This window comes from Mesitornis unicolor, unplaced genomic scaffold (assembly GCF_000695765.1).
Source record: "Mesitornis unicolor isolate BGI_N332 unplaced genomic scaffold, ASM69576v1 scaffold15463, whole genome shotgun sequence".
Taxonomy (NCBI): domain Eukaryota; kingdom Metazoa; phylum Chordata; class Aves; order Mesitornithiformes; family Mesitornithidae; genus Mesitornis; species Mesitornis unicolor.
The window spans coordinates 5,890-28,798 of NW_010172787.1; the positions used below are offsets into that span (position 1 = coordinate 5,890).

The window sequence follows — 22,909 nt, forward strand, 5'->3', positions numbered from 1 at the left end:
CTTAGACTGAAGTACTAAAAAGCTGGGTTTTGGATTCTGTTTTCAATTATGCTGTTGTTAACCTAAAGTAACTGTTGTATTGCAAGAAGAAAATACGATTATATTGTTGATACTTAAGTAGCTAATATGTATGTTTTTATGTTACAAAGTGGCAGACAGTGTAGATACGTGTACTCTTCTTACTGTTCTGATATTTTCCTTCTGTTTCTTTTTCCAATCAATAGTTGTAACTCTTCAGCTTATGGGAAGTCTAACAGATAAGTTTCTTCTATGTTGAAGGATTTCCACCTTAAATAAACCATCCTTTCCAGACTTTTAATCTTCGGATGTATCTATGCTAAACAATGCAGTATGATGGTGATGTGAACTAGTTCTCAATGGATCAACTTGGCCACTAAAAGCAATATAGTTTTGTTGTATAGGGCTGCTGAAAAGACTAATTTGACCTGCTGAGAAGAGTTACACAGCTACAGTACTTTTGGGAACCAGATCCAAATAAACGAGTTTGGATACCTCTGTTCTGTACCAGTGTTCAATGCAGACATACTAAAAAAGCTATAGGATTGAACTGAGTGGCTAGGTGAAGCATCTCAACTTTGCGTTGAATTGCGTATGTACTCTCTGTCCATCAAAGTTACTAGAACCATTGGTCACAGGAGTACGGCTCAGTATTTAGTGTTGTTGGCATTTTGAGTGAAAGCTGTTTGAAGAAGAAATAGTAATAAAATTATTCCAGGAGATTGTAGAAATGTATTTGAGAAACAAATTAGTAATTGGGAAAGAATAGAGAAAAGACTAAATAGCCACATGGCAGAAAGGCAAGAGATAGAAATCAAAGTGATCAAGTCAAATCAAGGGGAGGAAAACATGTCTAAGAAGGAGTAGTATTTCTCAGAGTTTGAGTGCTCAGATATGTATCAGTAAACATGTTAAACCTGTTACCATACATGAACTGATCCACAGCATCTCTTAGGCCACTGCAAATATAGATTAGTATTAGTTCAAGCCTAGAAGAAATACAGCTAATCGGTTCTCATTAGCTAACCCCTTCAGAGAGCTGAATGTTTTTGTGCACACTGTTATGCTGAATCTACAGATGCAAAGCTGCTTAGTATTATTATAACAGTCTATTTATATATTCTCTGGACACAGAGAAAACATAACTCCAATTTGAGAGTCTTACACAGTAAAGAAATAAAACCAGGTGATAGTTGAGCTGAATTAGTAGACTTGAAAAGACCAGAGTCAAATAGATTTGGAGGACCCAACCATCTGCGTTTTCTAATTGATGAGACATGCCTTTCTTTTAAAGATGCCAGATATTGTCCCTATACAAACTCCTGTGAGAATAAAATAAACATCATCACATCCATGCTAAATCTACTGTTTTTTATTGTGGAATATTTTTATATTATTGACAGTTATATTTATTTACATTGATATATAATATTTATATATATTGACAGTTGCGATGATCAGTTGGAAAAAAGTGGATAGAAGAAATGTTTGTGATTTAGTAGTGGGGAGAACCATTGTGTGAGGGTGTGTGCTTAGGATTGCTAACTCAACAGTGCCTCATCAAGATGTACAATGTATTTGAAGGAGAAATGAGAGTAGATTATTTTGAACAGTGGTGACATCTGCAGGCTGTTCTCATGGATAAAACTAAACCAGAAAGAGAATAGCCCTGCTTTCCCTGTGAAGAATGGCTTAGAATTCTCAAGATTATTTTATTATAGATGAATATATAAATCAACAAATGTTTTGTGTTGAAACAAAGCCATGAAAACTAAATAATGAAAATACCTAATGACAACAAAAATACACAATGTTAATAATGCCACTTCATTAACACCTCACAGTCTTAAATGTAGTTGATGTTTCACTGTGCTGTGAAACAAAAGAAGTCCTCTGCGCAGTGAGCTTATACTTTAATTTTAAATAACGTACAGTGAATTATCTGGTAAAAAGAAAGAAGCCGTAAAGGAGACAGGGGGATTATAAGTAACAGTACAAAAGACAGAGGGTCACAGGCTCTCAGTGTTTCCCCAGCCCTCTTGTTCACTGTGTTTGTGAGCAGGTGGCCGTCCTATCATGCTCCAAACTATAAAATTGCCTTCTGCAGGTTCATAACTCTTCCTACTTTATTTACTGCATTGGCAGATTAAACCAAATGTATTGACATGAGATGCACTGCAAGACTTCGTAAGATTCCTCTCTGTATAGATTTACTAGACCAGATAGACCACTATTCCTTTTTTGTGTCAGCAGATGTGAAGGTCTCTGTGCCTACTGTTGTGAGTCAACAAGACCACTCCAGTCCTCAGTGGCTTACCAGCTCTGCTTGGATAAGTTAACCAAGAGCTCAGGCCACAGAATTCAGAATTTTTACCAAAGTACTGTGAACAATATGTGTCTGAACATTGGTGAGAACACTTAGGTCTTATTCTAGGCTCTCCAGTAAAACGAATAGTGCGTAACACTAATTATTACAAACAGATTAGAAAGAGTGAAGGCTTGGTCTCAATTCTTGTTTTAGTTATTAGATGTCTTGAGGTCAGCCTGACAGAACTTCTTTTGCACTTACAATGCTCTGGGTTCAAGCCCCAGAGGTAACTCAAATGTCGTGCTTACAACCTGGACAGTTCTCCAACAACAAGCTAGGGTTCTCCGCTAGTACTGTGAGTAACACAGGCATATATATTAGAGTATATACCATTATTTTTCTTAAAGGCTAAAAGCTGACACATATTTAAGTGTCTCTTTAAAAGAAAATATGGGGTAAACAAGCAAGTGCAAAGCAATGAGACTTCTTTCAGCATAAAATAAAAACAGAACACAAACAAAACAAAACAAAATTTGAAAAAGTCACTGCAGATTTCTTTCTGCAAAAATAGATTTCTGCCTGTCTGATCTAAAGGAGTTGTTGGAAAGTATCTGACATACTTTTTGTATCCAAACATCACTTGGCTAAGGAATCAGGACATTGAGACTGCTGTGTTGAGTGTTTTAAACTCAGGGATTCTGCTGTGGTAGGAATTTGAGTGCTAAACCACAAAAGGAATCAGCAAATACTGTAGCAAAGACTTTCTAAAATGAAATTCTAAGGGTCTGTTGCAATGCCTTGCAGTGCAGAAAGCCTAAGAACAGCAGATACCAGACCTGGTAAGCCATTACAGCTCATCACCACCTTCTGTAAACTGGCTAGCAACGTGTTCACACTGCCCTGGACCCTGGTGTTATCTAGTACAAATTTCCCTTTAATTGCATTAGCCTGTGTCTCATTTTCTAGGTCTACCATGTGCAAAATTAGCACAGTGTTCACTAATGCATAGACAGATGCATCTGAAAAAGTTTATTACTGTGGCTCAGAAAGAATCAGTAGATGCCTAAATGTAAATTCTCTGTTTTCATTTGTTGGTCCCATTCACTGTATGAATGCTACAAGTCATTCTGAGCTGTACAGGCAAATTAAGAGAAAACAAATTTAGTAGAACTACAAGGGAAGAGGAAGAAAGAATACAGTCTTTTTGTAGTTCTTCTGAACCACCACTCACTCTTCTGTGTTACCCTTGCACCTGAGTGACAGATTTTAGTGGTACATGTTTTGAGTTCAAGCTGCATACAGGCTTGTCAGTGACGGATTTTTAATAATGATCAGCTTAAACCAACATTTTCAAGCATTTTATTCAAGAATGCTTTGCATCCAGCCATTTCTGTGGTTGACTAGAAGTCACAGCAGAGTTCTATACTTACACCTGTCAATGTTTCCTTTTGTGTTTTCACAGACATTGGTTGAATACGGAGCAAATGTCACCATCCAAAACCATGTGGGAGAGAAACCCTCACAAAGTGCTGAGCGACACGGGCACACCATGTGTTCCCGCTACTTAGTAGTTGTGGAGACATGTATGTCCTTGGCCTCTCAGGTTGTCAAGCTAACTAAACAGCTGAAGGAGTAAGTGTTTCATTATTAGCAGAGAGATTATTCTTAAAACAATACCCTGTTCTATCTTCCATTTATTAGCAGTGTCTATTTTATGCTTCTTATATATGATTTTTTCAAGTCATATTTCTATGTTATTTCTCTACTCTTTCCTGCTCTCAAGCATGTGCTCCTTCACCTTTAGCAGCTCAGTTTTTTGGCTGTTGTCTTTGTGGCAGTTTTATGTGAACATAGATGATGGGAGTGGGAGTGGAAAGGGGTATGTATGGAGCAACTCGGTTCCTTTTTCCCTGGCATAACTTGGGATCGCATCGTTGCTGATCATGATTTCTGTTAGCATAGCATGCTTTTATATACAGTAAGTGGCTCTTCCCAGTTACAGTGCTAGGTGTTGATGTTGAGACGAATAATGGAAATAGTAGTTGGAGGGCTTTTTTTGGCCTTAGAAGGTCACCAAAGCACATAATGGCTACTCAGGAAATACCTTTTATTCTGTTTTTAATTCGTAGGAGCTGGTTTTAGTATTTTAGTATGGTCTTCAATAAACATTCTCTAAAGAGCCTGTTATTTTGAAACATGAATTTATGCAATTCCTTACTTTTCTTGTAAGTGCAGTTACTGTGAATTGGCATGTCAATAGGCTCATAAGATAAGACTCTTAGAAACCATTGACACTGACCTAGCATTGTTCCAACTTAGGTAAATGATCAAGAGCTTGTCAGCTACCACAAGCCGTGAAAATGGCTTCTGTCAATCCTGTGTTTAGAGGACACCACGGTAGAGCAGGCACACCCCCAAAGGGACTATGGACCATGGAGCACCAATGCTAGAGCAGGTACACCCCCTGAAAGGACTGCAGCCCTTGGATAAGCCTACATCAGAGCCAGTGCTTCCCTGAATGGACTGCAGCCTGTAAAGAACCCACACTACAGCACAGGAAAAAGTGAGAAGGAAGGAGCAGCAGAGAAAAGCTAACACTACACACAAACTCTGACCAGTGCTGCTTGTTGCCTCACTGAAAATATTGGGTGTAACCTGCAGTGATGACAAGAGGGGAAGAGATGTGTATGAACTGAAGCCTGAAAATAGGGGAGAAGAGAAGCTTGGAGTGCAGATGAACCTGGGAGTGAAGTTGAATGTGGAAGAAGGTGTTTTAGATGTCTTTCTCTTTTAGTTTCCCAATACCTGAATCAATAACGAAATATTTATGCTAATTGGTGATGAATTAAGTTAAATTCCCCAAGCTGAGCTGCTTTTGCCCTTGACAGTAATTAGTAAGTAATCTCCCTGTCTTTATGTTGAACAACGAGCTCCTTTGCCTTTGTTCTTCCTATTTTACGCCCCCATCTCACTGAGGGATAGGGGGAGTGAGAGACCCGCTATGTGGATGCTTGGTAGCTGGCTGGGGCCAACCCATTACAGTGATACATTTTTTAGTTTCAAACTTCTTGTCTTAAAAATAAAGGTAAAAATTATGTGCATTGTCAATTCACCCTTTTTGTATAATATCTATTTTGTACTATTTTTGCAGCAAAAGGAATGTGTAGTAGCTGTCTTCTCTGTCATTACAGAATACCTTGCTGCATTTGAAGTATACTTATTTTTATGGTTATACCTCTAAGTTTTATATTACAAAGGCATTTTCTCTTTGTGATATCTTCACTCCTCTTTTACATTTGTAGTCTCATAAATACAATCAGTGAACTGATTACTTATTGTAATTTTCCCAGTTTTCTTAATTTTACATTTCGACAATGTTAACTAGACATTTCAAAGTACTAGATCTTTTGTAGTTGATTCATTTACTGACAAATACTAAAATAAACGTATCAGCTGATATAAAGGAAAAAGCAGAACATAGGGTATTTCCTGAGTAGCCTGCATTAGCACCTGACTTACCTCACTATATAATGGATTTTATTTTCCCCATAAATCAGCAGAAAAAAATCTGCACACACCAGGAAGTAGAAATGGCAACTACAGATTCTCATTGTTTCAATTCTCATCAGTGCTCACCCAGTACTTGATATAAGTGTTACTTCTCATATGGAAAGACTTGTTATGTCCATCAGCAGGCTGTTTACCTCCATAGAAATAGTCCTGTTCTGACTTCCCTGACAAAACCATTAACACTTTTCCAAGTCTCCTGTACTGTCATTTCACAGACTGCATGCATAGGAAGAAATTTAAATGATTTTTATCTGTCTCCTGATGGTTCCTTTGCTTGTCTCAGCTGGAGTTAAATCTGCTTCCCTTCAGCAGCCTTTTTTTTCAGGCTTCAGATTTAGCTCCAGTGAGTGCTGCAGCAGCCTTTTCTTCCTCTTCTACGAAGTGATGTGAGTCTCCTGTGCAACCTTGTTGCAGTTTACTGAGGCAGTGAAATATTTTGTTTTCTACTTGAAAGAACAGCTTCTGCATGGCTATTTGGGTTGCAAGCCTCAGAATGTGAGCGGCTCTGATAGAAGCAATGGACAGAAGCCCATGCTCAAGAGCCAGAGGGAATGATGGAAGAAAACTATTGCCCTGTTTTGCAGCCACATCCAGCATAAAAATCCAAGGAAGGTATATATGCCTGGGACAGATTCTCAAGGGGCTTTGCCTCTAGAATAGCAGGAGAAATCTTTGGTTATACCACATCTGAAGATCCTGAAAGCATTATTCCTGATGGCAACAGATGGAATTCTGGTTTATGATCTAAGTAACTTCAAATTGCTGTTACATAGGAATAGCTCCAACCTGTGCAGCTGAGCTGACTTTCCTGTATTTTCTCCACCTACTTCTGCTGGTGTTAATGGACATTTTTGTAGAAACAAAGGAGTTATTATTGTATCATGATGGATTACCTGAATAGTCAATATCAGCACAGAAAACCCTTATATGCTTCCCCATGTTCCCTCAACTGCTGTAAACATGAGCTGGTCATGAACTCTTCTTTTATTCTGGGTGCTTTATTAGCCAGGGATAAGAGCCTCCCTCTGATAACGATCTGTGTACCTAACTACAGGAAAACTGGAATGGCTGATACTGTCCAAGAAGAGTAACAGCACAGAAACTGTCTTAGATGAGCATCTAGCAAGACCTATCTTCAAAGGTCCTAAACCAAAAAAGGAAGTGTCATCTTTAATTCTCTTTTTATGAGCTCTTCCAGTGATCAAGGCAACACAGAGCAGTTCAGGTGTGAGGTTATCTCAATCCATCACAATCTTTGGAACCGTTCCTGTAAAGAGGGCACAAAAGGAAAACCATGAAATTCACATTTTGCCAGAGTCTTCACATCTTTCAGTTCTGTGATCCAAAGCAGCCGAGGTGACAAATACAGAGGAGTATCGCAAAAACTTTTGAGTTGGGTCTGAGTCTTCATTCAGCGAGAAAAGGCTTTATATTTAAAAGGAAAAAAGTGATAACTACAAATGTTTCATCAGATCTTTACAAGAGGACTAACTGAGACTTTTCCCCAAAAGAGAGAAGGAACCAAGCGTTTCTTTCCATAGGTAAAAAGGAAAGTGGCAGCAAACTACTGGTGTTACTGGCTTTAAAATAAAGCTTTGGTTTGCATCTTTTGCTAATTATAGAACTCTAATCAATCTAATAGGTCTTTCTGAAGTAAACAAAATTTTTAGCCATTAGCCATGTACCATTAGTTTCTCACAGAGTCTATACAAAATATTTGCTTTCATTTGAATTCCTGAGGTCTCCATACATCTTACAATCTTAGTTATTCCCTCACTGATATAATCTGCCTAAAAAAAAACTTAGTTGCCACTGTAGAAAATTCCTACCTGCACAAATATATGGTTTTTAGCACTGATGACTTTTGCAGTAATAACTTGTATTGTTTGGGCTTCCCTGGCCTGAAGAGACCAAATCAGAATTAATGACATTAAATTAATGTTTCCCTAGACTTCTTTTACAATGCTGCTTGATGACAGACCGTTCTACCTGCATTCCCAAAGGGTTGCACTGTCCTACCTTTGTGTATGCACTGAATGCACTGCCCTACATTTTTGAATGAGATGCTTGTTGGTCTTTTTGATACACTACCAAGCCAAAATCTCAGGCCAGACAGAATTCAAAGCAAACCACAAGTCAAAAGATGAAGAAAAGCATTTGACACTATGTGCAAAGCATTTGACACTGCCTCGCGTGGCATCCTTGTCTCTAAATTGGAGAGACATGGACTTGACGGATGGACCACTCGGTGGTCACACTCAAAGAATTGCAGTCAATGGCTCAATGTCCAAATGGAGACCAGTGATGAGTGGCATTCCTCACGGGTCAGTATTGGGACCGGCACTGCTTACCATCTTTTTCGGTGGTGTGGACAGTGGGATCAAGTGCACCCTCAGCAAGTCTGCAGATGCCACCAAGCTGGGTGGTGCAGTCAACACGCTGATGGGAAGGGATGCCATCCAGAGGGACCTGGACAGACTGGAAGGGTGAGTTTGTGTGAACCATATGAAGTTCAACAAGGCCAAGTGCAAGGTCCTGCACCTGGGTCAGGGCAATCTTAAACACAAATACAGGTTGGGTGGAGAACGGATTGAAAGGAGAAGGACTTGGTGGTGCTGGTTGATGAGAAGCATAGCATGAGCCAGCAGTGTGCACCTGCAGCCCAGAAAGCCAACCATATCCTGGGCTGCATCAAAAGAAGCGTGGCCAGCAGGTTGAGGGAAGTGATTCTCCCCCTCTAGTCATCTCTCATGAGACCCCCACTTGGGACTACTGCGTTCAGCTCTGGGACCCCCAGCATAAGAAGAACACTGATCTGTTGGAGCGGTTCCAGAGGAGGGCTATGAAGATGATCAGAGGATTGGAACAGCACTCCTGTGATGCCAGGTGGAGAGAGTTGTTCATCCTGAAGAAGAGGATGCCCCAGGGAGACCTTATAGCAGCCTTTCACTACCTGAAGAGGGGCTTACAAGAAAGCTGAAGAGGGACTTTTTACAAGGGCATGTAGTGATAGGATGAGATGTAATGGTTTCAGGCTGAATGAAGTTAGATTTAGATTAGATATTAGGAAGGAATTCTTTACTCTGAAAGTAGTGAAGCACTGTTGTGGATGTCCCCTCCCTGGAAGTGTTCAAGGCCAGGTTGGACAGCGCTTTGAGCAACCTGGTCTAGTGGAAGGTGTCCCTGCCCATGGCAGGGTGTTGGACTGGTTGATCTTTAAGGTCTCTTCCAACGAAAACTGTCTTATTATTCTGTGAAGATGAGGAAGTGGTTTAATATCCTCCGTTGCCACCACTTTTCTGTGTCTTGTAAACAAAAGCCATTATTTTCCTGAATCTTCACAGAAATAGCTGTAAAAATAGCTGCTTAAAAAAATATTGTAGTGGTATGGTAAGGTGTGTGCAAGTTGCTGGTTTGTGGGTTTTGTTTTGGTTTGGGGTTTTTTTTTGTGATATTAAGTGTTATATAGACATATAGTAAGGAACCTAGTGTTAACTTTACGATGTTAATCTTTTTTTTACTTATTTAGGCTGTTTTATTTTCTGCTTTATAGAGTGGCTATTCTTGTTTTATGCGACACAAAATGGAGAATTAAGGCAACATTACTATGAAAGATACTTCAGTGCACCACAGTGCCTCAGCCTGTTCATTTATGCTGATCATACTTCCTGATTTCTTTGCAAGGTAGCTGGGGTCCACAATTGTCTAAGTAGTCACAGAAGGGCCCTTACATATTATTTACTGGCAAGACTGTCTAAGCTAAGAGCCTCAGAATTTGGGCATTAAATATTATAAATTAATTAGAAACTCTTACCCCTGAAGCTACAGTGGTCTTGCCTCCTAAATCTATCTGGTTTTTATAGTTAGAATACTGCTATTCCAAGAAGTTATGACCCCTTGTTTTCAATGTTATCTTCAATATATACATCTGTGTTACATAACTTAAGTGATAGTGCTGGCAAAATGTGTGGGTTTCTGTAAGCTATTTACCAACTACTTTAACTGTGAAAATGGAGGAAACTCTAATTCTTTTAGCACAATAAAATGGAATAAAGTGGAATGCGAACATTGACTCGACAGAAGAGGTGTCAGAGATTCCCATTAAAGCTAAAAGCATAAGAAGCTGTTAGCAACATTATTTAGATATTTAGAAATTGAAGTTGAAGGAAGCATAAAAGGCAAATAAAACATAAATTGCATCACAGTCTACTCTCAAGTAAAAATTTCCCTGGTTCTTAAAAAACAATATTGAGGGAGTTGCAATATAAGCCAAAGCTGAGAGATGGTAGGAGTAATTTTAAAATACTCTAAGGAAGTGTGTAGGCAAGAAGAAGGAAGATGAAAAACTAAAGGAAGACAGAATCTACATAAAGCATGGTTGTATTGGAAAATGTGACGGCAAGGTAGCATGTCAAGATCCCATCTTTATTTCTGTAGCACTTTTCAGATCCAGTCTGCTATGTTCAAAGTAAAAGTGTTTGTCTTCTGCTAGCCCTGCAAGTACAACCCCTAGTATAAAAAGTCGTCTGGATTCTTTCTGGCTTTGACATTGCCAGTTACAAAGACTGCATTTGGAACTCAGCTAACTCTTCTGCTGATGGCCTGCAAGCTAGGAAAGAGTCCAGCTCTCTGGTGGAGAACTGAATTAGTTCTGCAGATCCAACAAGAATAAAAGTACTAAAAGTAATAAAAGTAATAAAAGCATACTACATCTATAGCAACAGAAGCAGAGCCTGGGAGAGGCAGATAAAAAGTCATTTTCACAGGGTCATTTGATCACTATGTGGGAATAAAACCAAATGTATCTATTGTATTCCAGGTGAAAGATACCATATGTACAGTAACAAAAAGCTATAAGTCTTTTGTTTTCTGGTAGCTTCCCAATAATTATGTCTGTGTTGTGTTTAGAGGAACTGGAACTTACAGGTCACGAAACATCATTGACTATTATCTCTGGTGGTCAACAAGCAAAAGGAGTTTTGATGTTAGAATGGAAGGTCTAAATTGAATGGGAGCTGGGAGAGGGAGAGTAACTTTCTGGGGCAAATTGATTTATTCTTTCTTTTTTTGTAGAACTACTTGAAGGTTTACAGGTTGTTTTGTTCAACTGAGTCCTTCCTATAGAATTAAGTATGTAGCAGGACAATAGAGATTGTGATTACAGTTCTATGATAGATGGAGTTTCTAGTAGGGATGTCACCTTCATATTACTAACAATTTATACCCACTATTATAATTTTTTAAATATTAGTCTCTGAAGTTATTTACATAGCAGTGTAGATCACAACACAACACTGAAAGTGAAAGCCTGAGGTAGGTACAGCACTACTGAGTATAAGGTGGGTCCAAAGCATAGGTACGTGTTTAGTAAGGTTGGGCAGCAAGCAGATGTGTTTTTTCCTACCCTCCTGAATATACAGAGGTCATACGTAGCTCCATCCTGCAACTGAAGACTGGAGCAGCCCTTCCCACTGGGAAAAAGCTCTTCTCTGAGTACATTTGCAGATAGAAAAGAGTACATTTGCAGATAGAAAAGGAGAGAGCAGTTCTCTGAGCTATTGTTTAGCTATGTAAAAGCCATCCACCAAACGTAGGAAGTGACTTCTTCCTGTATCCCTTTCCTCTTCCTTTACACAAGCAAGTAAAAACAAAGTGATCTGAAGTTTTCTCTGCCGTATATTTGTTTCTGGACTATTATTTTCTGAGGGTCGCTCAGTTCCAATGAACTGCTCCTTGTGATTCCACACTTGCTCTTATATGAAATATAATAAATAATCTCTTACAAATAATCCCAGTTGGTCTTGTACAGTGATCACAAAATGTCCACAGTGATTCAAAGATAAGTACAAAATGTCTGTTTGTGCTTTTATTTAAAATTTGTCTTTTTATTTACTTTGTAAAGTATAGATGAAGAGGACTTCTTTTTTGAATACAAAGTTGAATGGGTAGTAGCAGTTATCCTGTAGCATTTTAATGCTGACAGTTTTATAATTCTAGATAAACAGTCTTACATCTTCTTGCAGGCAGACAGTGGAACGTGTGACGTTACAAACCCAACTCCAGCAGCTTTTAGAAGCCCAGCGGTCAGAGGGCAAGTCACTGCCCATGTCCCCAAGGTAAGGTGACTGGAGTTGTGCTGCAGCATAGATTTGCACAGTTTCATGGTACATCAGTTATCAGGAGAAGCTGTGACCTGTCTAAATAGTAGATGTGTTCCGTTAGGTAAACATATGTGTTTCTAAAGTAAATGTGTTTTTTTACCTTGTGAGCTTGAAGCTAAGCTTCTAGAATTTGACAGTGTGTAATGTTGTATAAATATGGGAAGTTTAGAATATGAAATTAATAATGCCTGTTTCCCAGAAGAGTGAAAATCAGATTTACAGTGGAATAGAATTATTTTGTATGAGATGAATAGCAGAGGATCCCAGAAACCCCTGGGAAAGTTGTAAAGTTTGACCTTGTGGTGGTGGTCCACCATATGCTAATGGCAGCACTAATTAATGAATTCAATTTCCAACAAAGCTTGCTTTCAGATTAATAAGACTCCTTGTGCTCATTAAATCATTTGCATGCAGTAGCTTGTATAAAAAGTCAAAACTCCAGAAACTTTATGTATTGTTTACATATCCTGTCAAAAGTCCCAGAAATAGACACAAACTGAGTAAAATTAAAGAGGAGGGAATTAAAGGGAGAGGACTGGAGCTGGAATCTGCTAACATATCTCTCTGGCTTCTGCCATAGACTTCCAGTGTGATGCACAGAAGTCAAGCAAGCACGTTAATTCTCTGTTATAGTAATCTGAAGAAGACTTTGAAAGGAATTAAGTAACACACAATGCAAATAGGACTCAGTTTATCATTACCTTCTAATTCAATTTTCCTCTCTGGAAGACATATACAGCACTTCTGTTTTCAGACTTGTTAGGGAGCTACATATATGTTAAAGTATAAAGCCACCATAAAAGCTTCTGCAGGCGTTGATAGTCAAATGACTGTGAGTCTTTGAGTCATCAAGTATGAACTTATAGGATCGCTGACTGCTTTTTTTCCATTCTCACAGACTCTCAAGTCCCTGAATGTCATGTGTCAATGTTTCAGATAAGTTAAATAGTTACAGAAGTGGATAACAAAGACATTGGGACTGGAGATACATTTGTGTAAAGAAAATTCAGCTAGGAAAGGGCTGTAAGCTCCAAACTCCTGCTGAAGTAGAAAACCAAACTGGAAAAAACTGTTTTCTTTTTTTTTTTTTTTTTAGAATCATAGTTATTGTTTTCCCTGTCTGCCAGCTCAACAAGGACAGTGGTACCAAATGCTGTCTTCCAGCTTATTTGGTTTTTGTGATTTTTGCTGACTGGTCTTTCCAGGTGGTCTTGCATCTGAGTACTGGTGAGCACCAGGACCATTTTACTTTCAGTATCATATAAGATCAGGTGAGAGCAGATCTCTCATCATTCGTTATTCCTGTAAAAGGGTAGTTTTCAGCATCTTTTTGGTTATTTTATTTCATAGTTGGCTACTACTTTTCCTTCTAACTAAAACTCCCTTGTGGATATTATCATCACTCAAGGCACCAGTAGCAATTCCAAGAGAACCTATCCCTTTTACTAGGAATGTGTTTTGTAGATACATGTATATTCTTCAGTGTCTGTTTCAATTTGCCATGGAAGAAAAAGTGTAAAATGAATTGAAGATGAGGTGGCCAGTATAGGCATGTAAATTTGGTACACTGTAAGAACTATGGACTCATCAGATTATAAGTTGCTTGTGAAAAAAGAAACAAAGTTTGTGAATTCACTGCCTCACGCCAATCTTAATTTTGTCACCTTACCCCTGCTTAGAGGAAAAGTGGTTTAAAATGAGAATGTGGAGTATTAGGAGCTCTGGCATATGTCATGGGGAAAGAAATGTTCTCTGTAATTTACATTCTTTGCACATCAGACTTACTTGAGATTACTGTTTCCTCGCTGTATAACATTCTGTGTTCTAAATTTAATTTATTATTCCAATAATAATAAATAAATTCATGTCACCTTTCTCATGCTTTTCAGTATTTCATATCTGAAAAGGTTTTGAGAGCAAATGGCCCTGACTTTTTATGTGGTCCTATGTGGCTATTATTAATACCGGATGAAGTTTAGATTTATGAAGTTGTTGCTATGCAAGGAGCTGGTGCTTTTGAAGTATTTAGAATAAGCTAGTTTTGTATTGTGATGTGACTTGGATAGTAGGCATTTGGCCTTATGGGGGTTTTTTTGCCTTTTAAGACATGTCAACTCCCACAAATAGGAAACAGTACTTTCTCTAAAGTTTTCCTCAGAAAGTCATCTTTGACATTGAAATAGCCATTCTAAGTTTTTATTTTAAGTTTGCTTTGTAAGAGAAAGTGAAGAGACTCAAATCCTAATTAAGAGTGGAAGCAGGGTTACCTCCTTCTCTGTGTAATCTTTGCTGTGGCATCGTAGTAATGAATTCAATGTGAGTAGTGCTGAAGAAGAAAAGTAACAATAAGCTGAGGCAAGCATGTACACTGGAAATGGCAGTTTCACATATTATATGTGCATTAATTTGGCTGTGGTATTTCCTCCTCTTTTTTTCTTTAAGCTCACCATCATCCCCTGCTTCTGGCAAACCCCAGTGGAAACCATCTGAGATAGATGAATTGTCTCCACCAAAAAGTAAATTGAACACCCAAGAAGGGATTCAGATTCTTGGCAGCTTGGGAACTTCTAGTCACATTCGAGCCAAGATAAAAGATGAGGACTCAGATAACATCTTACGCCAGTTGCTGGGGAAGGAAATCTCTGAGAATGTCTGTGTGCAGGAAAAGCTGACTTTGGAATTTCAGGATGTTCATGCATCCTCCAAGAATGTGAAGAAGATTTTGCCAGAGAAAAGGGAGCTGAAGTTAGCCAGACTGAGGCAACTGATGCAGAGGTCACTCAGCGAATCTGACACAGACACAGCTAATTCTGAGGACCATAAGAACACCACTGTGAAAAGAACTGACAAACCAAGGCCTCAGCCCATAGTGGAGAGTGTTGAGACCACAGAGAGTTTGCACCTGATGATTAAGAAACACACTTCCACAGCAGGACGCCGCTTCCCTTTTGGTATCAGGGTCTCTAAATCTGTGGATGGCCACAGTTCTTCCCCTACTTCAGAGAGTAGCGATCCGGATAATGAAGGCCCATGTCAGTCTGGTACTGTACCTCAGAGCCAGTTTTGTGGAGACAACTCCCTGTCCAGCATGGACAGTGCTGCTGCTCACAAGGTTGCCACCAGCCCTAAGAGTGCTCTCAAGTCTCCATCTTCAAAGCGCAAAACCTCCCAAAATTTGAAACTCCGAGTAACTTTTGAGGAGCCTGTGGTGCAGGTGGAGCTAGCAGAGTCAGAACTAAATGAGGACAAAGACCGGGGCAAAGGACTCGTGCGGGCTCCACCCAGCTCTGGGGAGCCAACAGGGGATCAGCTGAAAAGGCCTTTTGGAACCTTTCGTTCCATAATGGAGACACTAAGTGGCAACCAAAATAACAACAACAACTGTCAAACAGCAAACTTGATCAAAACCTCCTCAATGCTGCCTTTTACCTCATTAGGAAGGAAGACAGCAGACAGCAAGGGAAATCCAGCAGCTCCCACAAAAGGAAGAAACAAGCCAGTGAGTGCATGAAAGGAGGAAGGGCCTTTTTTTTCTCTTTAAGTAATGAATAAGTTTGACACCTTCTTCTTCCTGCCTTTCTATAGCAAAAGAATGCACACAAATGCTTTTTCAAGTTCTTTTCAAGGAGTAGCAGGTATTGCTTATGTACAGAGTCCATGCTCTTAGTGCACGTAGTTCGCCTTTTCTGTGTTGAAAACTTTCCACAGAGATGTGATTCTTCAAATTATGTTTGATCTTGCTCTGAGTGATAAGTCATACAATTAGAATGTAACACTTGAATCCATGGGATTTCTGAGGAGTAAATAACTGAAGGACTAGCCTTGTCTTGTTCTATGGCCAAGACTGATTAGGCAAACAGAATACAAATAAGTGGTAGAATACAAAGAGGAAAAATAGCAGATACAGTCCTTCCTACTTCTGCGGGAGCTACAGCCATCCTCTAAGTCTTGAAGCTGTCAGCACTCAGCCGTCTTTGCCTCCTTTCTCCTGACAGCACAAAAGTTTTCTTGTGGCAGAGTATATGGCTGATCTGTATCAAAATGTCATGGATCCAGATCATCCCTTCTCTGCAGTCAACAGAGTGCCCTTTCTGGGGCAGAAAGAGACATGTCTCCAGTTAGGAGGAGGCTGGGTCTCTTGTCTGAAAGGAAGGAGAAAATGCTTTGAACAAATGTATCTTCCAAGATAAAGGTAAAGGTATTGAATGAAAGAGGCGAAAGTGGGAAATACTGGGAGCACAGTTTGTTTGTGGAGCAGAGAGAAGTGTGAGCATCTGGAGATACAATGAAGAAGTTGAGTGAGAGGGAAAGGTAGATGATTTAATCATTAGTGGAAGACAAAGTGGGAGGGAAGGGGTGGACGGAAAGACATGAGGCAAAAGAATAATTTCAAAATGAAAAAAGGAACATAAAACAGGCCAAGAGGCGGAGGAAGAATAATGAATTATATAGTGTAAAAAACTATGACAAGGTAATGGGAGAAAAACACAGGAAAATCTTAGGCACAGAGGAAGCAAAATGAGCATGGAAAATAAACAGTGGAAAGTGTGAACTGGGAAACAGTGAGCAGTCCATAGTAATGGGTACTACTAGAACAGTAATGCTGTAGCAGAATGTGAATGGAAAAAAATCAAATGAGATCTAATAGGCGAAATTGAAGTGGGACTGCATTTATTAAAGTGTACTCAGAATCACAGCATGAAGTACTGATTTGAGCCTTGAAAGACATGCACCATCTAGTCAAATGGCCAATTGAACATAGAAGTATTTTCATAGCACAATGGCAATTTTTTTTCCAAAGAGTGATTCAGATTTTATGGAGACAGAGAAGGAAACAGGCTGTCTTCAAAGATATTCTGATAGATTTCTAGGACCTGTGCAGTCTTCATGGTTCTCTAAGACATTTGAAGAGTTGAATGAGGTAATTCTAACAGTGTTGATGCTTGCACTGTAAAACATATTTTCTGTGAAGAGGCAACGTTTGCATGTCATTGTTGCCTACATGAAAACTGTGGAAAGCATACATTTTCAATCATACAACCCAAAGAACCACAGCATGCATCTCAAAGAGGTAACAGATTCAGCCTCATGTACTAACTGAAAAAGAAATGTTAAAATGTTGTAATGGCTATTTGACTGCATGTTTTGATAGATTTCCATGTTATGCATGTGGTGAGCTCAGTGCATGTCTTTAACTGTTACGTTGTACTTCTTTAGGGTCCTTACTTCAGCTACACCAGTCTTTCTCCTAGCATGCTGAATGAAGAATTTCTGTGTAATTATGCTTGGTATGTGCTTATGCATGGTGATGTTTATCATCTCTGTTGCTTTGTTTTCTCAAATTGCATGTGTTTGCTAACTTTATTCATAACTGAAATACTGGAACTGATTGATGCACAAGAAGGGAAATAGATGAACAGATGGAGATTAAACTCCTAGAAAAGCAGAAATTTATGATGGATTTCTGCTGATGTCACCATTGAACTAGCTACAGGGTTTCAGTTCCAAGCCAGAATAGAAAGTATTCATAATCATAAATCCACTAGGGAGTGTAGTGCACTTTGGCTAAGTATTCAGCCCCTGTTGACTGAAAGTTAAGTACCAGGTGAGAATGGAAATTAAATTTCCTCTCATGGGGAAAGCAAAAACACCACAGTTCATCTCTAAATGGAGAGTACAGAGAACATGAGTTAGAATGCTGTACTTCTAGTCCAGTCCTCTCCAATTTTCATAGAATCATAGAATGTATTGGATTGGAAGGGACCTTTAAAGATCATCTAGTCCAACCCTCCTGCAGTAAGCTCGGCATGGCTTGGATGGGCATACGCTTTGATGGGTCAAAAACTGGCTGGATGGCTGAGCACAGAGAGTTGTGGTGAATGGAAGGGCTTTTTACTCTTCCTCGGACTTTGAAGTTAAATCTGTTTTTTAAAAGTCTGATAACTTTAACTGTGTTCAAATTCCTTAATTTAGACATGTTCCATCAAGACTATTCAGGCAGATAGAGACCAGTCCCTCAACACCCTTAAGGACATGTTGGAAAAAAAAACATTTGACAAAATTTGTGTTTATTTTGTAAGCAAATTATTTGTAAAAATTATCCATAATTTTTATTCAACTCAGCAGTCCCAGATTGTTGTGATGATATTTTTTTATGTTAAACTGAGATGTAAATCTTTTCATTAAGCCTGGAAACTATTGCTATTCGCACCAACATCATATATTTGAAGATACTTCTGGGAAAATTATAAACTAATCATTCTGCAGTTCAGAAGCCTAAGTTACTTTCAAGTTAGTCTTTTCTAAATGTCTAATAAATCTTTTTTGTTCTCTTGTTTTCTAATGCCAGGACATTCCCATACTTAAAAACTCAATTTCCGTAATGGAAATTGAAGTCTTGCTCTGAATTGGCACAGTGTATGTGGAACCAGAAACAGAACTGTAAGGTTTCCAAGAGGTTTCATTCTCTCCTGAGGACAAAGAGGGAAATTCCAGCACAGAAAGCTGCCTGCACAGCAGCAGTGGGAGGGAGCAGCAGTGGGCAGCCTCCAGTGAAAACACTCAGCAGCCTCTCCAGACCATAGAGTAGCATAACACAAAACCATTAATCATCTTTATGTTAGAGCCATCTCCTGGATGTAGCCAGATGTAATTCGGTATTGCCTAGTATAAATTTTCTTGTGTGTGAAATCCCTGGCAACATGGGATTCCCCCAGAACCAGTGAGAGACAGGGAAGATCTGGCTGCTGCTCCAGAGCTGCAGTCACCTGCTGGGAGGTTGAGGGTTGGGCCTGGACTTCTGGCCATCCCTGTAGGCACCATGTCCTGAAGCTGCCTCCATGGTGGTGGGGCACATGGAAAACCAGAGATGAGGAAACAAGAAGCAGAGTGCACTAGGGGCGCACCTTGACAAGGCTGTTACTGTACCCACAGATTAGGACAGAAGTGGGCAAATTGTGTGCCAAAGCCTGTGGCAAGAGATTTCCAAAAATGACATGAGAATGGAAAATGTATCGTGCTTTTGAGAAATCAGAAAACAAACCTGAAGCCTCTCAGAGCTTGTGATGCCTTTTAGTATGTGTTGCAATTTTTGAATGGCAAAATGGGTGCCTGTCATTACTCCACTGCGTGCTGCCCTGTAGCTATGAAATTTAAATAATAGAAGAACACCACCATCACATGCACTACAAGCCCCTGGATGCTGTCTGAATTTTCCCTGGATGGTCTGGGGAGACTTTATATTTACCATTTCACAGCTATTCTGAAAAAGAACCTGTCTGGAAAACAGTGCAGTCTTCGGTGTTTTAAACCTTTGTAGATGGTTATTTTGGGCGTTATATTTCCAGACACATTCCCAAACCCATTTTAACTCTAAACCCTACTTATATAGGGGATTTTATTATAATCTTCTGAAATCTGAAGTCATTGCACAAAATCTACCTTCAGTCAAATTACATTCCTGTCCACCAGTTTCCAGCTTATTTTTATTCACCTTCTGGTTATTTACTTTTACTTTTTCATTCAAAATACCCAAGTACATCAAGACTTTGTAGTTTACTTTTTCAAATTGGTCACAGTAGAGGATTGTATTAATCCTATTTTTCTTAAGGCCCTAAAGTAAATTTGGGATGTGTAGTATGGGTTGGGATATTTTTCATCTTTTGGAAGAATTGGCTAGTTTCTTGCATATTATGACTCCAAGCAAATGCTTGTAGTTTTTTTCATCTTACATGTATGCCAATGAATGGTGCTTTCCCACACTTTATATCAACTGAGATCTGCAGTACATTAAAGTAAGCACTAACTCACCAAATTAATATGAAGCCCTGTATTAGCTGCAGCTATCAACAGCATAAATTGGTTCATACATCAGGGGCAATCGGCAGAATCTACCATCAGGTTTCTGTCAGATAGTAAACTGGGCATGCTTCTAAAATAGTAAGTGGATCTAACCTAACAGATATCCCATTGCCAGACATAGCGATGGCTAATTTACAACTTCAAATATATACTGTAGAAAAAGGATGCTTATCTGTATGTTTAATAAAATAGCTACGGTTCAAACTAGTAAAGTATAAAATCAGTATGAAAGTAATTTAGGCATTGTCCCAGACCATTTACCATTATTCTACTGTGAACTGCTATGATCATACATCAGTGCCTGTTGAATGAGGGGATGTTGAGTATTTCTATGGTGGCACAGGTGCCAGAAGATATTAGACATTTGGGTAGTAATTAGTAATACTGGTAATATATTTCCTTCAGATCAGCAGGGACAGTTGTAATGGGCATGTCTGTTAGCATTGTCACTTAAATGACTTATGCATTAGCTAAAAATTATCCTCTCTGAGGTCACAGTGCAACTGCAGAGATGCAAAATGGGGTCTTTGGAGTGCCTGGTGAACCTCTATATGGGGAACTAACCCATAGGGTCTTTCAACACTGCAAGTCTAAGCTTACGTAGCAGTTAATTAATGCAAATTATCTTAGCCTTAGAAAGCATTCTTTAATAAAGCTCCATGGTTAACACTAAACATACCATTGATAACAGCAATGCGTGTTAATTGCCAAAAAGTTAAGTGCTCCTCTTTTACCTCCTCAAACTCAGTCCTACAAATTCTGCCTCCCCTAGCTCAATTCAGTGTCTTTTGTTCTTGGTTTGGGTATGTGACAACGGTAATTTAGATGAACTAAGGAGATTTTAAAATAAAATGATCTCTCATGTCCTCTTATTAGGATCTGCAATTGTGGTCCCTGAGAAGGCCAGCTTCTGTTAAATACTGAATTAACCACAAGGTTATCTAAGCGTCCTGAGTATCAGTCTCATGGGGATGTTTGTTTCTTTGTGGTGATTGTAGCCTGGAAAAAAGCTATTCTGGTTTACAAGAATCAGGCTCACAAATATGTGAGTTTAAGGCAAACCTTTTATACATATACTCTTGCCCTTTGCTATGAGTTTTTGAGCTAGTATCTGTCCTTTCCAGCAACAAACCAGTAAGTTATGGCTGTGTTGTAGGAGTTTTACTGTTCAGCAGTAATATCTGAAAATGAACCTATGAACCTTTTTGACAGTTGCTGTGGGCTGGATGCTTAATCAAAAATCCTTCTGCTGGAAAATTAACTGAAGAGAGAGGGAACATACTGGGGATTCAGAACAAGAACACATGAAAGGCACTGAAGAAACTAAGTGTTACAAATATAACTGTTTTACAAATAAGTGTTTTATTTTTCTACTTTAATTGACAAGCTGTCATTTGAGTCTTATACACAACAGATAGATTTTTTACTTTTTTTTGAAGTTTTTCTAGTGTAGAAATAAGGACATACTATAGAGAAATTATCCTTATTTGTGTATCTAATAAAATCTTAATGTTTTTAATTGAGATTTTACCTAAATTATAATGCTAAAAGAGATATAGGCCCTATGTTAGAAAGACAGTTACTGCTTGCTACTTTTCCTATGGCCTTTGTCACCATCTTCTACTTAAGTGGACATATAAAGTAAGTCAAATGAATCACCTTCCGAAAGTGTGTATTTCGTCCTGATGATTATTAATGTGGACTAGATTATTCCCTTGCAGCTTGAGTCAGAAACAAACAGGGTATGTCTAATGCTTGTTGTGGTGGATCTTTTTATCGTTATGGTACTTTTCCCTAAAGGACAAGGAATTATTGGACATTCTGTCCTTTATAACCTGAACATTATGACAGCGTACTAATTAATGCCTTGACTTAAAAAGCTCCTCGTTGTCCCATTGATTTCCAGCTTTGATTTCAGAAGAGGAGCTACAAAAAGTATTTTGTGTAGTATATGTCTAGAGAAATAAGCCCAGGGAGAAAGATTAATTCAGAGTTCAGGACTTGCACATGGAATAAACCAGGGTAAACAAACACAAGGTTAATCCCTCTTTATTGTTAATGTTACCATAAATAATTTTCTTCTTTTTCTCTCCAGGCATGATGACATGAACAGAAAAAGCTGGAAATCTGACAGTCAAGAGAGTACTGAAGAGCCAGAGCTGCAGGAATTCTTCCTCTAAACCACATCTCATGATCTCTTACTTTGTTTGAAATACCTGAAATGTATCCTTTTGAAACACTAATATGAGACATACCCCTCACCAACAAAACAGCTGCTATTAGGATGCCTTAATTTGTAGTAGTTAGACCATACACAAAACTTTTTTATTATATATGTGTATATGTAACTTGTTTGTAAGCTGTGCTATGGAAAGGCATGGATGAGGAAACGTAACAATTTGAAAATTGTTGTGACACAGGCAACCTCCAAAATGTTTGTTGGGCCACAGAACACATTTTGTACTTTGTGCCTTGCATGGATATATTGTCTTATATCTTTTTTCTCTTTGTCAATGGCATATACTGTCAATGTTTCAGCCAGGACTCTGCCTGCTCAGCTCCTCAGTGAGACCAAGGCAAAAGGATTGATTTCTGGGGTACATTTTGTCTGTTGTTATTTCTATTTTTTGTAAAAAGGAAATAAAGACAGTGTTAATAAGACGCACTCTGTGCAAATACTTCTCATACTTCACTGTTTCGTCTTTTGAGCTTTAAGTGTTTTATTGGTCTTTTTGGTGTTCATTTGATAATTGGACAGTGTCCAGTACTAGGTTTTCAGTTCAGCCAGTCAATTGAGTCAAGAATTGCTTTCATGTTTAACAGTCCCTTTTCAGCTTTAAAATGTATGGACATAAGAAGAAAGCGTAAATGCAATTTTAAATTACCATTTATGGTTACTTGCCAGGCACTGGCAAATTGCTTATCTATTCAAATTACAAGTTAGTGATCTGCTAAGACCTAGTCCATATTATCTCAAAGCTGTCATGATCCT

The 22,909-nt window shown here is 38.8% G+C and overlaps 1 protein-coding gene across 1 annotated transcript in view; it reads left to right on the forward strand.

Moving 5' to 3' along the window:
• The window catches only part of SNCAIP (synuclein, alpha interacting protein), a 26,277-nt gene extending 4,099 nt beyond the window's left edge, over window positions 1-22,178 (forward strand). The window contains exons 3-7 of the mRNA XM_010180522.1: window positions 3,789-3,958; window positions 11,920-12,012; window positions 14,500-15,556; window positions 17,275-17,345; window positions 22,013-22,178. Of these exons, the coding sequence (XP_010178824.1) occupies window positions 3,789-3,958; window positions 11,920-12,012; window positions 14,500-15,556; window positions 17,275-17,345; window positions 22,013-22,097 (1,476 nt within the window). The 3' untranslated portion in view covers window positions 22,098-22,178. The remainder of the gene's footprint in view (window positions 1-3,788; window positions 3,959-11,919; window positions 12,013-14,499; window positions 15,557-17,274; window positions 17,346-22,012) is intronic.
• The last annotated feature ends 731 nt before the right edge of the window (window positions 22,179-22,909 follow it).